The sequence below is a fragment of the Simochromis diagramma genome, unplaced genomic scaffold, assembly GCF_900408965.1.
Source record: "Simochromis diagramma unplaced genomic scaffold, fSimDia1.1 OVJJ01000361.1, whole genome shotgun sequence".
In the NCBI taxonomy this organism is placed as follows: Eukaryota; Metazoa; Chordata; class Actinopteri; order Cichliformes; family Cichlidae; genus Simochromis; species Simochromis diagramma.
Window position 1 is genome coordinate 17,658,453 of NW_024386860.1, and position 14,110 is coordinate 17,672,562.

At 40.7% G+C, this 14,110-nt stretch overlaps 1 protein-coding gene across 2 annotated transcripts; it reads right to left on the minus strand.

The window, feature by feature from the left end:
- Nucleotides 1–668: 668 nt before the first annotated feature.
- LOC120733156 lies at nt 669–11,150 on the minus strand. 2 transcript variants are annotated; one of them, XM_040031234.1, is made up of 5 exons: nt 10,837–11,150; nt 6,693–7,052; nt 5,573–5,842; nt 1,984–2,034; nt 669–1,857 (listed from the first exon to the last, which is right to left on the minus strand). In XM_040031234.1, the coding sequence occupies exons 1-5, from the start codon at nt 10,928–10,930 to the stop codon at nt 1,760–1,762; spliced, it is 873 nt and encodes a 290-aa protein (XP_039887168.1). In that variant the 5' UTR covers nt 10,931–11,150; the 3' UTR covers nt 669–1,759. The 2 variants fall into 2 exon arrangements, with proteins under 2 accessions (XP_039887168.1, XP_039887167.1); XM_040031233.1 differs by having other exon boundaries at nt 1,984–2,037; nt 10,837–11,147.
- Between the last annotated feature and the right edge of the window lie 2,960 nt (nt 11,151–14,110).

The window sequence follows — 14,110 nt, forward strand, 5'->3', positions numbered from 1 at the left end:
GCTGACTCGTGTGACTGAATGGGCACAGAAAGGAAATATTTAGTCATCATAAGTCTCCAAATGTTGAAGCGAACAGCGGGCGAGGTCCTTGTTTGTCATTCATAGCTCAGAAGTGACAACCACATGGAAAGTTTCCAGCTCACTCACATTTGTACGGCTAACTTCTCAATCTGTCATTTTAGGTGGCAGCAGTGAGGTTTCACAGCTGCTTTTATTAACCACAAGTCCCCATTTTAGTCGTTAATGGTGCATAAAAACATGCACACACACACACACACACACACACACAATGACGGCCGCTGAGAAAAATCAATCCAAGCTGCGTGTTGTTGAAACAACCATTGGTGGGACCTTTTAGCCGGCTGTCACAGCTTCACTGAGGTGTTTAACAGCTCAGACGTGGTTTTAATATTAATGTTAGAGATTCAGTTACAATAAAATGTATTCATAACAGTATTTTTAACGGTTTCTGGGCTGAAGCATCCTTTCAACACGCTGCAGGGTTTCTCTTCTTTTTTGAAAGTCCCCAAAACACTATTAAGCTGTCATTTTACCTCTCTGTGCATCTTTATCAACACTGTGTTATGTTCTTTTAATGCTTCAGTAATAAATCCCTGTTGGGGCAGCTGAGATTTCAGTGGAGATGAAACTCGAGATGCTGGTTTTTGGTAACCCAGACTACGCAGCAACGTATGAATGACTAACATCATCTGAGACGTTAAAATTACAAGAAATGTTTCAGTTCATAAAGAAGAAACTCTGAGTGTAATCGTAACGATGGTTTTATACCTCTGAGGAGCCAGGAAGTGACAGCTAACAAAACAAACACATTTCTGATGAAAGAGGAACCAGAACAAAGTTTTACAGCAAAACCTTTCAAAATAAAATGCACAAAAGACAAACAAAGACCTGTAAAAATCACGGTTTATTCACATATTATAGTTAGATTAATAATTCATTCCATTAGTAATGCATGTAAACATTATTACATTAATAAAGATCCCATGTATGTAGGAGTTAGAGCCATAGCTGATAGGTAGATGTTGTCCCTGGTTAAGCTTTTAAGGTACAACACGCTAATACAAACCAGGAGCGTCTAAGAAACAGAAACGTGCGCTTTAAGGTGCTTATTGTAAAAACTCTGCGTTTAAAATGAACTGAAGCTGTTAGTAGAATTTAACAAAGTAGCCGCTGTGTCTCTATGTCAGCATAGTGTCTCAAACAGAAATTATCTCGAGGTAAAAGCATGGCTGGGCTGTCCTGGCTGACTTTGACATCTAATACTTTTATTTCTGGTGTTTTATTGTGAAGCACTTTGAGATTTTTATCTGTGAAACGTTTGACATGAGTCAGTTTTATTTACGGATGTACTGTAATATCAGTTTTTGTGAAAGAATAGTGTGGTGAGTTAGTTGAACCTTTACTTAAAGGCAGCTCTTTAACAGTAAACCGTCATTTACAATGGCGGCTTGGCAAAGGGGGAAAAAAAACAGGGTGGAGCCCCCTGGTGGTGAACATTTCAGTTAAATTTTGCAGTGTTTTTTGTTTGTTTTTGTAGTTCGTTCCCTCGATAGTTACCACTTTGATGTCTTTTGTTACGTTGATGTGTTTCTAAAAGTTGAGTGATGAGGAAACTGATAAATATTTGCAGCCTTTTATCACTGATAAACCTTTATTAAATATTTCTGATTATTTCCGGACAGACTGGATCTCCACAGCTGCATCTCCACCTCTCCATTCCAGCCAGATGCTGATAAAGTCATCTGCACATCAGCATGGCGCTCAACAGGCCTATGAGGACGGTGACAGGCACCAGGAGGAGGGCCACGTACAAGAACCACGGCTCTGGGTACACGCCTGAAATCAAAACGCACAAAACCCTTTGTGTGAAGTTTGATCCCAGTATCAATAACACACGAGTGCAGTGTTGGAGTCCTTTTTCCAGTAAGAGCAAATTTCTAGAAGCTTAAATGACAAACTCACCATGACGCGCTGATGAACATGTAGTGGACTCATTTTTATCACCTTCTCCAACTTCTGAAACCAAAGAGAAAAAAACCTTTCACGATTAAACAGGTTTCCTCTTCAAAGATACACATTGTACATGAAATCGGTTTAAACCCCTCAGAGTGAACGTCAACATAGGGAGAAAGAAAGAAAGACCTTTCATGGACTTTATGTCCAAAAAAATCTGTACTGTGTTGAAGAGACAGCACCTGAAGTTGTTAGAGAGCCAGGCTGTACTTTTGTGTAATATCGACGTTGTACCACAAGATGGCGAAGTGAGTCAGTCAGGCTAGTCGTTTAGGTAAGCATGCTAAAACATACCTGTAGTTACTGCTTTCCTGACTATATGAGAAAAAATGTCAAATTTATAAGAAAAGCTACACCAAAATAAAATAAAAGCAGACGACCTGCTGTGCCGTCTGAAAAAGCACGACAATCACATCATTAAGGAATTATTAGCTCATGTTCATTCAACGAAGTCATCTTAACTACAACAATATAACATGATATATCAATAAATTAAAGTGAGAAATACCAAAAACTTTAATAAACTGTAGAAAGTATAAAGTCCAGATTTCAGACACACAGCTGCTGTGCCCCTAAAAAACCATTTTAGCTCATCTTTTAAAGAAGTGGAAGCGAACAGAGTCGTGCAAGAAAATCTCACACAGAAATTCAGGATTTTTCTTATTTCCTGTTAAAAAAAATTCTGTAAAGCTTAATTTGTACTGTTCAAAATCTGCAGTGTCATTGATTCCTCTCAGGAGGAAGATGATTAATCTGATGATTGACTCAATCAGAGGTCACTAAAATCAATATTGAATCTGTGTGCAGCTTTGCCAAAACAATGTGGGAGTTTTTTCACACCAGCCTATTAATCAACCAAAGACCAAGACAGACTTTTAATTCATTTGAAAGCCTGATGCTTAGCCTCGTCCACCCCAGCAGTAAAACTCAGACACCAGTCTTACTTGTTAACATCTATCGTCCACCTGGGCCTTACACAGAGTTTCTGTCTGATTTCTCAGACTTTGTATCTGATTTAGTTCTCAGCTCAGATAAAATAATTATTGTGGGTGATTTTAACATCCATTTAGATGCTAAAAATGACAGCCTCAACATGGCATTTAATCTGTTATTAGACTCAACTGGTTTCTCTCAAAATGTAAAAGAACCCACCCACCACTTTAATCACACTCTAGATCTTGTTTTAACATATGGCATAGAAACTGAACATTTAACAGTGTTTCCTGGAAACCCTCTCCTGTCTGATCATTTCCTGATAACATTTACATTTACAATAATTGATTACACAGCGGTGGAGAGTAGACTTTATCACAGTAGACGTCTTTCTGAAAGCGCTGTAACTAAGTTTAAGAATATAATCCACCCACTGTTATCATCTTCAATGCCCTTAGACTCTTTTTCTCTAATTGATCTTTCTGAGTTAACGTCAATAATTACTTCCTCCAAACCATCAACGTGTCTTTTAGACCCCATTCCTACAAAACTGCTCAAAGAAGTCCTGCCATTAATTAATTCTTCGATCTTAAATATGATCAACCTATCTCTAATAATCAGCTATGTACCACAGGCCTTCAAGCTGGCTGTAGTTAAACCTTTACTCAAAAAGCATCTCTAGACCCAGCAGTCTTAGCTAATTATAGGCCAATCTCCAACCTTCCTTTATATCAAACATCCTTGAAAGAAGTTGTCAAACAGCTAACAGATCATCTGCAGAGGCTTACAGTGGGGCAAAAAAGTATTTAGTCAGCCACCGATTGTGCAAGTTCCCCCACTTAAAATGATGACAGAGGTCAGTAATTTGCACCAGAGGTACACTTCAACTGTGAGAGACAGAATGTGAAAAAAAAATCCATGAATTCACATGGTAGGATTTGTAAAGAATTTATTCGTAAATTAGGGTGGAAAATAAGTATCTGGTCACCTCAAACAAGGAAAATCTCTGGCTCTCACAGACCTGTAACGTCCTCTGTAAGAAGCTTTTCTGTCCCCCACTCGTTACCTGTATGAATGGCACCTGTTTGAACTCATCATCTGTATAAAAGACACCTGTCCACAGCCTCAAACAGTCAGACTCCAAACTCCGCCATGGCCAAGACCAAAGAGCTTTCGAAGGACACCAGGAAAAGTATTGTAGACCTGCACCAGACTGGGAAGAGTGAATCTACAATAGGCAAGCAGCTTGGTGTGAAAAAATCAACTGTGGGAGCAATCATCAGAAAATGGAAGACATACAAGACCACTGATAATCTCCCTCGATCTGGGGCTCCACGCAAGATCTCATCCCGTGGGGTCAAAATGATCATGAGAACGGTGAGCAAAGATCCCAGAACCACACGGGGGGACCTGGTGAATGACCTGCAGAGAGCTGGGACCAAAGTAACAAAGGTCACCATCAGTAACACACTACAACGGCAGGGAATCAAATCCCGCAGTGCCAGACGTGTTCCGCTGCTGAAGCCAGTGCATGTCCAGGCCCGTCTGAAGTTTGCCAGAGAGCACATGGATGATACAGCAGAGGATTGGGAGAATGTCATGTGGTCAGATGAAACCAAAGTAGAACTTTTTGGTATAAACTCAACTCGTCGTGTTTGGAGGAAGAAGAATACTGAGTTGCATCCCAAGAACACCATACCTACTGTGAAGCATGGGGGTGGAAACATCATGCTATGGGGCTGTTTTTCTGCCAAGGGGACAGGACGACTGATCCGTGTTAAGGACAGAATGAATGGGGCCATGTATCGTGAGATTTTGAGCCAAAACCTCCTTCCATCAGTGAGAACTTTGAAGATGAAACGAGGCTGGGTCTTCCAACATGACAATGATCCAAAACACACCACCCGGGCAACAAAGGAGTGGCTCCGTAAGAAGCATTTGAAAGTCCTGGAGTGGCCTAGCCAGTCTCCAGACCTCAACCCCATAGAAAATCTGTGGCGGGAGTTGAAAGTCCGTGTTGCTCGGCGACAGCCCCAAAACATCACTGCTCTCGAGAAGATCTGCATGGAGGAATGGGCCAAAATACCAGCTACTGTGTGTGCAAACCTGGTAAAGACCTATAGTAAACGTTTGACCTCTGTTATTGCCAACAAAGGTTATGTTGCAAAGTATTGAGTTGTATTTTTGTTATTGACCAGATACTTATTTTCCACCCTGATTTACGAATAAATTCTTTACAAATCCTACCATGTGGATTCATAGATTTTTTTTTTTCACATTCTGTCTCTCACAGTTGAAGTGTACCTCTGGTGCAAATTACTGACCTCTGTCATCATTTTAGGTGGGGGAACTTGCACAATCGGTGGCTGACTAAATACTTTTTTGCCCCACTGTATTTGAAGAGTTTCAGTCACTTTTCTCAGTCACTGTGTGTTAACAGACCTCTCTGCACTGAATCACACTTGTCATTAATCTCTGTCTCTCTTCCACAGCATGTCTTTTGTCCTGTCTTCCTTCTCTCACCCCAGCTGGTTGCAGCAGATGGCCGTTAGCAGCAGTGTTGTGATTTGGTGCTGTATAAATAAAATTGAATTGAATTGATTACCAGACAGGTTGCTGTGGAAGATGCTCTTTGTAATCACATCATCCCTCAGGTGCAGCTGGCACTCGTATTTCCCACGCGACCACAGAGGTACGGTCTCAGAGAGAGTGACGTACGGCAGAGTGGCGTCGGCGTCTCCTGGAGCTGAGGTAACATTTTGGAGTCGACGGCCGTTGTGAAAAATGTGCAAAGAAAATCCAGCATCCCGCGTCACGCTGACCTCACAGCCTAGCATGCAGGGAGCGTGTTTGGTGACATTAAAGACCGTGGCGCCTGAAACAAGAGACACACGTACAGCACGGTCATAGACACACATATCTTTATAAAATTCTTTCAGAAGTTCGGGTTTAATCACTGGAACAAGAAGTATTTAACATAAATAATAAATTTATTCACTAATTAAAAGTTTTTTTTTCAAACAGAATATCAAACAGGAAGTCAGCTCTAGTTTAATTCCTCTTTCATGTGAATCTTCTTACACACGTCACCTTTCCCTCGTTGTTTTTCTTTCTGTGTTTTTACCTCCATACTCTAAATAACTCAAGTGCCTATTGTAATCTTACAAATCTAAATGTAATGATCAATCATCACCTATCATTCATTTTGCCCACATTTTAATTACGTTTTAGGAAACCCTGGGAGATATTGGCATCTTTTGGTTCAGGTACAGACTATTTGTCTGCTGGATGTGGTCTCATGGATCAGTTGAAACATTTTGTCAAAAATACAGTAAAAATACTGTGAACCAGGAGACGACATCACACGCATGATTAATAAACTGTAATTCTATCTTGCATGGTGATATTTTTTTAACTCAGCCTCATTTGTGAGGGGATTTCTGTTTGATGGCAGGAAATCAGAGCAAATATTTCACAGCTTTTCTGCAGACTGCTCTGTAGGTCTGCAGAGGAAACTGTTCACGTGCACGTGCCACAGAGGGCTGTTCTGTCCTCCTGACACAGTCTAATGTAACCCCTGACCTTTAACCTTAAACCTCCTCTCTGTCAGCCAAACTCTGCAGAACAAGAGTCAGTAGATGTGAATACTGTGAAATGGGACTACGTTTGGTCGCCCATGTAAAGCAATAAACAAAAAAACAACAAATCTTCTGCCTTGTATTTACCGTAAACCACAAGGGAAGTTGTGTCCCCCTTCTGCCTAAAATTTCCATTCCTCTCTGTGTGAAGCGAGAGCTTGCACCGGTACTTCCCGCTGTCAGCCCACTGCACACTCTTCAGAATCATCGACTTGTTTGTTGACGTCCCGTTTTTGTCCACAAGGGTTGCACGGCTATTGTTCGGGGTCTGTGAGGGGATCAACCGTATGAAATCAGCAGCCATCTCATTTAACTTCCACCAGTAGAGGATGGGCTGGGACAGGAGCTTCTCATCTTGCAGCCGGAGCTCACAGGGCATGATGATATCCTGACCCAGAGCTGCAGAGAGCACAGCAGGCTGGTGAACAGTGACCAAAGAGAAAGCACCTGAAAGACAGCCAGTAAACATGAACTGTCAAAAACAATTTAAATAATAAAAAACTTTATTGATATAGCACCATTAAAAACAGTGTTTACAACATGCTTTAAAAAACAGGAAGTTGTGATGTCATGTCCAAGTCCAGTGTGACACAGAAATGCCCTCTTCCTCTTTAAACCTGTGATTGGTTGTGAATACACTGACAGCAGCACAGACACACAACCCAAAGACCACACTGTTTTATTATTTGTGGCTGTGGTCATCACTGGGCTATTTTATCAACCAATGTGTAGCTTCATACGAAGAACCACTTCTGTCTTGTGGTCATGGGAAAGCTGGAGTACAGCCTTCTACCCAAGTTTCATACCTCCGTGTCTGATAAACTAGTGCGGCTGAAATTCACAGGCTTTACAGTAAGTATGTGACTCATGAGGGAATGTTTTAAAACTGTTTCTCTGCAGTTACTGGATGCAAACATTATAATAAGGAAGGGTCAGCTTTAAACGGAGTCAGGGACAAAACTTACAGTACTGGGTTTTTCCACATTTTAAGTTTCTGTTTAGTGAGCCACTCGAGGCCCTGTTGTTTCAGGGACCCAAATGCACAAGGAGAAGTAGCTGCCCTTTTATTGAGGCTGATGCAGAAGACAAAACACTAGCAAAGTCCAAAGGATCAAATCCAAGCAGGCATGAGGAGCACAACTGAGGAGCATAGAAGACGTGTTGACCATGCAGGAAAGATTGGAGGAGGCGTTAGACACAGGAGAGAAAGGCAGGTGAAACCAATCAAGAAAATCAGAAACACAAGGAAAACTAATGCAAGGCATGAAAATATGAACAAATTTCAAAGTAAAACAGAAAATAAGGAGAAGTTAGATCGACAGGAATACTAACGCGTCAAAGACAAGAGGAGATGACTGAAGCAAGACATGAAGGAGAGCAGACAAATAGCGAAATTAAAAACAGGAATCCAAAACAGAAACACGGAAAATCCTAGAAGCAAATCCAGGTGGCAGGAAACATTATGGTTTGGTTTAAAACACATCCTTTAACAACAGCAACCTTAGTGGAACTTTCAGTTTCCTCCATTAACTCCAACTCACAACAACAGTTACCTCGACGTGTTTTATATTGAATGTAATTAGAACTAAATATCAGCAACAACCCCCAATAAACAAGCACTTGGTGACCGCAGGAAGGAAAAACTTCCTTTTAACAGGAAGAAACCTCCGGCTGCAACTGGTTGAGTGAGAGCAGAGATACAGGACAAAAGACAACGCTGATACCTGCAAATTATTAAATACAGTACAAACACACGACAGGCAGACTCAAATGACATCATGTATGTAATGAGAACAGAGGAGGCTGTTTTATCTTTAAAATTCTTTACTGATATAAACATTTAGTCTGTATTGATGGTGAGAAGAAGAGGTGACATTGCATAAAAGTTTTCCTGCAGATGAATGAAGGTAAAGTAGAAACCAGAACGGTCGTGAGGGTCGCCTGCTGGTCACGCTTCAAGAACTTAAACAAGAAGTGACACAGAGGAATTTTCTTTAAAAATCCCTGAAAGAAGAACTTTGGGAAGACGTTATTTTTAGTGGATCTGCATCGTTACTTGCTGCTATTTTCACTTCCCCCAAAAATATGTACAGTGTACACCAACATTTCCCAACAGCCAAATTCAAGCGCAAAAACTGTTGAAAGTGACAAAAACAACCAATCAGCATAAACATAAACAACAAGTTACTTTTCATATTCTAACTGAAGAGACCGTGATGCTGGTACAGCACTCTCCTTTATGTCTTTGTGCATAACTGAAGTTTAAGTCTGGGACCTGCATCAAAAGCAGTTTGGAACAACAACTCTTCTTGCTAAATGTTTCAGTGAGAAACATTAGCTTTCATCCTCTTACAGTTAGAGGAGTGGTTAACCTCTTAATATGCACCAACACTCTTGTGTTAGGGCTGGGCTGCGTTTGCCTCACAATCTAAACAAAGATAATGATGCATATTTCTCGTGGTTCTCAGCGTCCTACTGGTTGTGCTTTGATATAAACACCAAGCTCCGTTTTTTCCTTACATTGCATTTGTGACTTTGCTCTCTATGAGAGACCAGTGCTTGGTCTTTCAATGAGTCTTTTAACAGATTTGTAGCTCATTAGAATTTAAACTGCTGGCAGTCAGTCAGGAAGTTCACTGAATTGCTGAATGTGTGTAATTCCCATCACAGCTGCACAAGTGAAACTTTCTAATCTCATCTGATCTCAGGAAGCTGTGTTTTTCCGAAAAACACACCGAAGCAGAAACACACCTCTATGCTGATGATACTGATATTTACTCCCTCTGTGCTGCGGGCAGAGCTTAACTGTGCTGACTTAGCAGTTTTACATCTGATACCAAAGGGTGTACAAGTATACAAGAACTTGAGAATATGGATGGATGACAAGCTTTTCTTGAACTAGTTTCTTTTAACCCTGTGATATGTTATGGTGGTTTATCTCGTCATTCAGTGTTCATTCAGGGAGTTTTTCCTTCCCACTGTCGCCAAAGTGCTTGCTCGTTGGGTTTTTCTCTGTATGTATTATTGTAGGCTCTACTGTACAATATAAAGCACATTGAGGTGACTGTTGTTGTGATTTGGCGCTGTGTAAATAAATTTGAATTGAATTTCATATTTTTTAATGTAATGTACTTTGCAGAAGGATCTGATCTGGAGCTTATATCTATCGTTGAGTTTAACCGTCTCTAGTATCTTGTCTTTAAGCTTGCTGCTACCTTTGCTGGTCAAAGAGATTTGATCCCAGCAGCACTTCCTTCTTACATACAGGTAAATATAATAGATAAAAGTTGACGTGTTTATGTGGCTTAAAATGACAACTTTTGAGTTTGTCTTTTAACATTAGCTGTTAGCTTAGACAGAATGAATGAGTGTATCCCTGCATGTTTGCTAACAGCTGGGATTCTGATTGTTTTAGGAGGCAATTCAGTATCTGACACAGCATTTATGTTACAGTTACCTTTAACATTGAACATGTAACAGTTTAGAACTGTCCACACATTTGTTAAGGTTTTGAGACTGTGGTCATACAGGCTTCAGCCACTCATTGATGATAAGCACCATGTCTGTACCAACAAAACTAAACGATTCCAGCATGATTGCATTTTAATTTGTGAATTGTTGTTGTTAAGGTTTACTTTATCAGTTCCCGAGAAACTATTACATGTTTCAGCTGGTTGGCACCTGCAGAGGTTTTACATCTGTTTAAACCACAGGAAGAGGTAACCTCAGTACTTTGTGTTACTTTGTCATCGACATCTTCAGAGAGGAAATGGGTCAACTAAGGTAAAATCTTTGCAGCTCCTTAAAAATATATTTTTTTAAAGAGTTCCATTCTGAAACAAATGCAGAGAAAGATTCAGAGAATGAGCTCTAAATCAAAAAAAGACCAAGCTAAGAAGTCACATAGATTCATTCACTACAAGCTTTTTCTGTGAATAATAAATAAAGTTAGAAAAAAATGGGTTAACTTTCAGTTCTTTATTCATGACGAGCTAAGATGTCTCCATTCAGGACAGACTTTTATTGTGAAGGGTCACATTTCTGCCGGTATCTTTGAGGTTTAACACTGAAATGCTCGCAGCTTCTTAAATTTATGACAACACAGAAGCAACTGAAATGTCAGATTGCCAGAAACCAAATCAGAAATACGTTTATGAATATTTCAAGAGACGGTTCAGGATCCTCATCACAAAAATAACACAAAATTTAACAAAATAAAACAAACATGTACCTGAGACCACAAAGCAGAGAATAATCCATGATGTCCTCCCCCATTTTGACAAATTCAAGCTACGATGGCGCTCAGACGAAACAACGCTTGACATGTTTCCTGAATGAAACCACAGGATAAAGATTTCCTACTGCGAGAGCGCGCAGATTAAATACTCCAGGGTGGGGTGTGTGTGGGGGGGTCACTTCCTCCCAGCATAACGAATCTGTGTGGGGTACAAAACAAAGCAAAACGAGTTTTGCAGCAGGAGGTTGCTGCCCAACATGTTGATGAAATCATCTCCCATCAGGGTCCAGTGAGTTTCACGGATCAGCCTTTTTCAGCCTTTTACACGTTTATTTGGTGTCATGAAAATTTTACAACGTCAAACTTCACTTTTCCTCTGAGTGTTGTTAGAATGTCTCAACCATGTTGGTGTAAAGGGTCAGTCTGATGCACAGGACCAGATCCACTGACAGTCTGCACCTGTTGGCTGCACACTTTGGGACTGACTCCACTGTATATGTTTGTAGTTTCAGGTTTAAAGAGTAAAATGTTGGAAAGTGTACCTGCTACAGGCCCGGTGTCTCAGAGCTGTGACTCCTCCCACCTGCAGGACTCGTGTTTTTGGTCCTCGTGTTTACTGGTACTGTGATGAAACAGAGGGAGGAGGAGGACATTCCCATTAGAGGATGTACACAAGGACGCGTCTTGTATCACTTGTCACAGCCAGGCGAGTTATTTTTTACTGTAGGCTGATGGTTTTTCTGTGTTTCCTGTTTCTGCCACATTTCTACTCAACGATTTGCACAAAAAAGTCCCCGGCATGTTTGTACTTAGCAGTGCACACACAAAGAGAGACTGTTTTTTCTACTTCTCTATTAATTTTCTTTCGTTGCATTGTTGTTTCAGATTCTCAGAGATATTCTCAGAAATGTTCCCACACTGTTCAACGATTTACAGACGTTTCATTGTTTCTGTCATGAAGCAGTCCTGTATCAGAGGTACGATGGAGGAGCAAACACTCCCTGGAACAGCTGGAGTGATGTGTGATCGGCTCTTCACTCTCAACGCTGAACATCCAGAACATCCAGCTACACATTTCAGGCAGCCCAGAAAGTTGTTGGATTTGGAGAAACATGCTGATCTTGGATGATACGTGTCGCACCCGCTGCATCCGCAAAGCCACCAGCGTTGTGGAGGACCCCACACACCCCTCACACACACTCTCCATCCTGCTGCCTTCTAGCAAAAGGTACCGGAGCATTCAGGCCTTCACTGTCAGACACTCAGTGACTGGACTGACACACATTCATACACCAAGTTGATTTTGCACATTTCTATTGCAGTGTTGTGTCTGTATCATTCTGTTCTGTCTTTGTTTTGTTTGTTTTTTGCAATTTTTTGCACATTCCACACATTCACATCTACTGATGTGTTGGTGGTTCAACTTATTGTTAACATCAAATAGTAAAAGGACTGGTGTTTGTAAAGCACCCTTCAGCTGAGCTGCAAGTCTTGTTCACCCAGTTACACACACACGTGCACAGACATACACACGCACTTTAATTTACAGCATGTCTAAATACTATCAAACACTCAATGGTGTCGACCATTACGTATTATTCATCTCTGGCTCTGTCTTCCTCCCCTCACTCCAACTGGTTGCAGCAGATAATCCCCCCCTTCCTGAAACTGGTTCTGCTGGAGGTTTCTTCCTATTAAAAGGGAGTTTTTCATTCCCACTGTCAACAAACGCTTGCTCATAAAGGGTCACATGATTGCTGGGGATTTCTTTGTTTTTAGTATTGTGGGATCTTTACAATATAAAGTACCTTGAGGCAACTGTTGTTGGGATTTGGTGCTATATAAATAGAACTGAAGTGAATTGTTGAACTTTAAAAGCACCGAACCCAAACAGCTTCCTCCAAAGCAGACCTGGCAACAGGAAGGCACTGAGCTCAGACTCAAACAGCTGGTAGTTTGGTTAAATCATGCTCTTACTACAAATGAACGGCTCTGGAGTTTGTTTGGAGTTTGATCGAGACCATCATCACTAAAACATCTCACCCGATTACAATGACAGTGTTCACGTCAGAGCTTGATTTAAACAGAATGAACAGGGCAGGTATAAAAAAACACCCCAAGAGTCATAGCAAGGCATTTTTACTAAAAGACTTAAAAAAAATCAGTCATGTTATTGTCTACGCCTACAGCTCTATTATAAGAGCTGTAGGTGTTTCAGACTCAAACGTGGGACGTCTGACTAATTTACAAAATTTGCAAATTTGTAAATTAGCAAATTTACAAAATGGTAACAACAGGTGTTCAAAAGTTTCTGATGAAGATACCTCAATCTGCCTCAATACCCAAGACTAAAACTAACACTGAAACACTGAAACACATACAAACTAAACATTTAAAAAGAACAAAATGAACAAACACACTCTGGAAACTATCTGAAGCTGAATTAAATCAAAAAGTCAGAATGGTGATTACAAAAACTAATAACTCTGCCCGTTCATTCTGGCACATGAACGCTAATGAGTTTCGCCTCAGTGTGGCACATGGGGTTCACCTATCGCAGTCCTCTCACAGGCACCGCTGAGTCACAGCTGTATTTTTCCATGTCTCTCCCACATACATACATTTAGCCAACAAGTTGAACCCTCGATGGAAACTATACATGCATAACTAGCTCTGTGCGTTTGCAGAGGTGTGAAGACCACTCGCTCTTGAACAACATTTTTAGCCACTGACAGTGTCGGGCTGCCTCTGAACACCTACCTGTGGTTAAGACATGTAAAAAAACACCAACTTTGTACTCAGGCTTTAGAAAATGTTAAAAAATGTGTTAGCTGTGTTTCCATACTGCTTCTCCAGTTCAAACTGGCCTGTTTCTCACTGGTTCTTACAGATCTCAGAGCAAACCTCCTCATAGACTGTATATAAAAGATGGACAGAGCCAACTTTAGATCAGCTGTTGGTTTGTGAAGCCCAGTTTTAAAGCTGCAGCTTTATAATTGTGACTGCTAACATTATGACCTGGACGGGAGGGTGGACTGCAGTGTTATTGGCTAACACTAGCTAGCTTAGTTAGCAAGTTGCTTTTATTTTTTATTATTAGATAAAGATCACCTGACTTTAAAAACTGCAGTTTTAGAATGATAAACCACTTATTATGGGAATAGAGGTTATCCAAACCTACCTGGCCCTGTGTGAAAAAGTAATGATAACCTAATAAGTAAAAGAGCCACAATCAAGAATTTACAATACCTGGCGATGTGTATATATA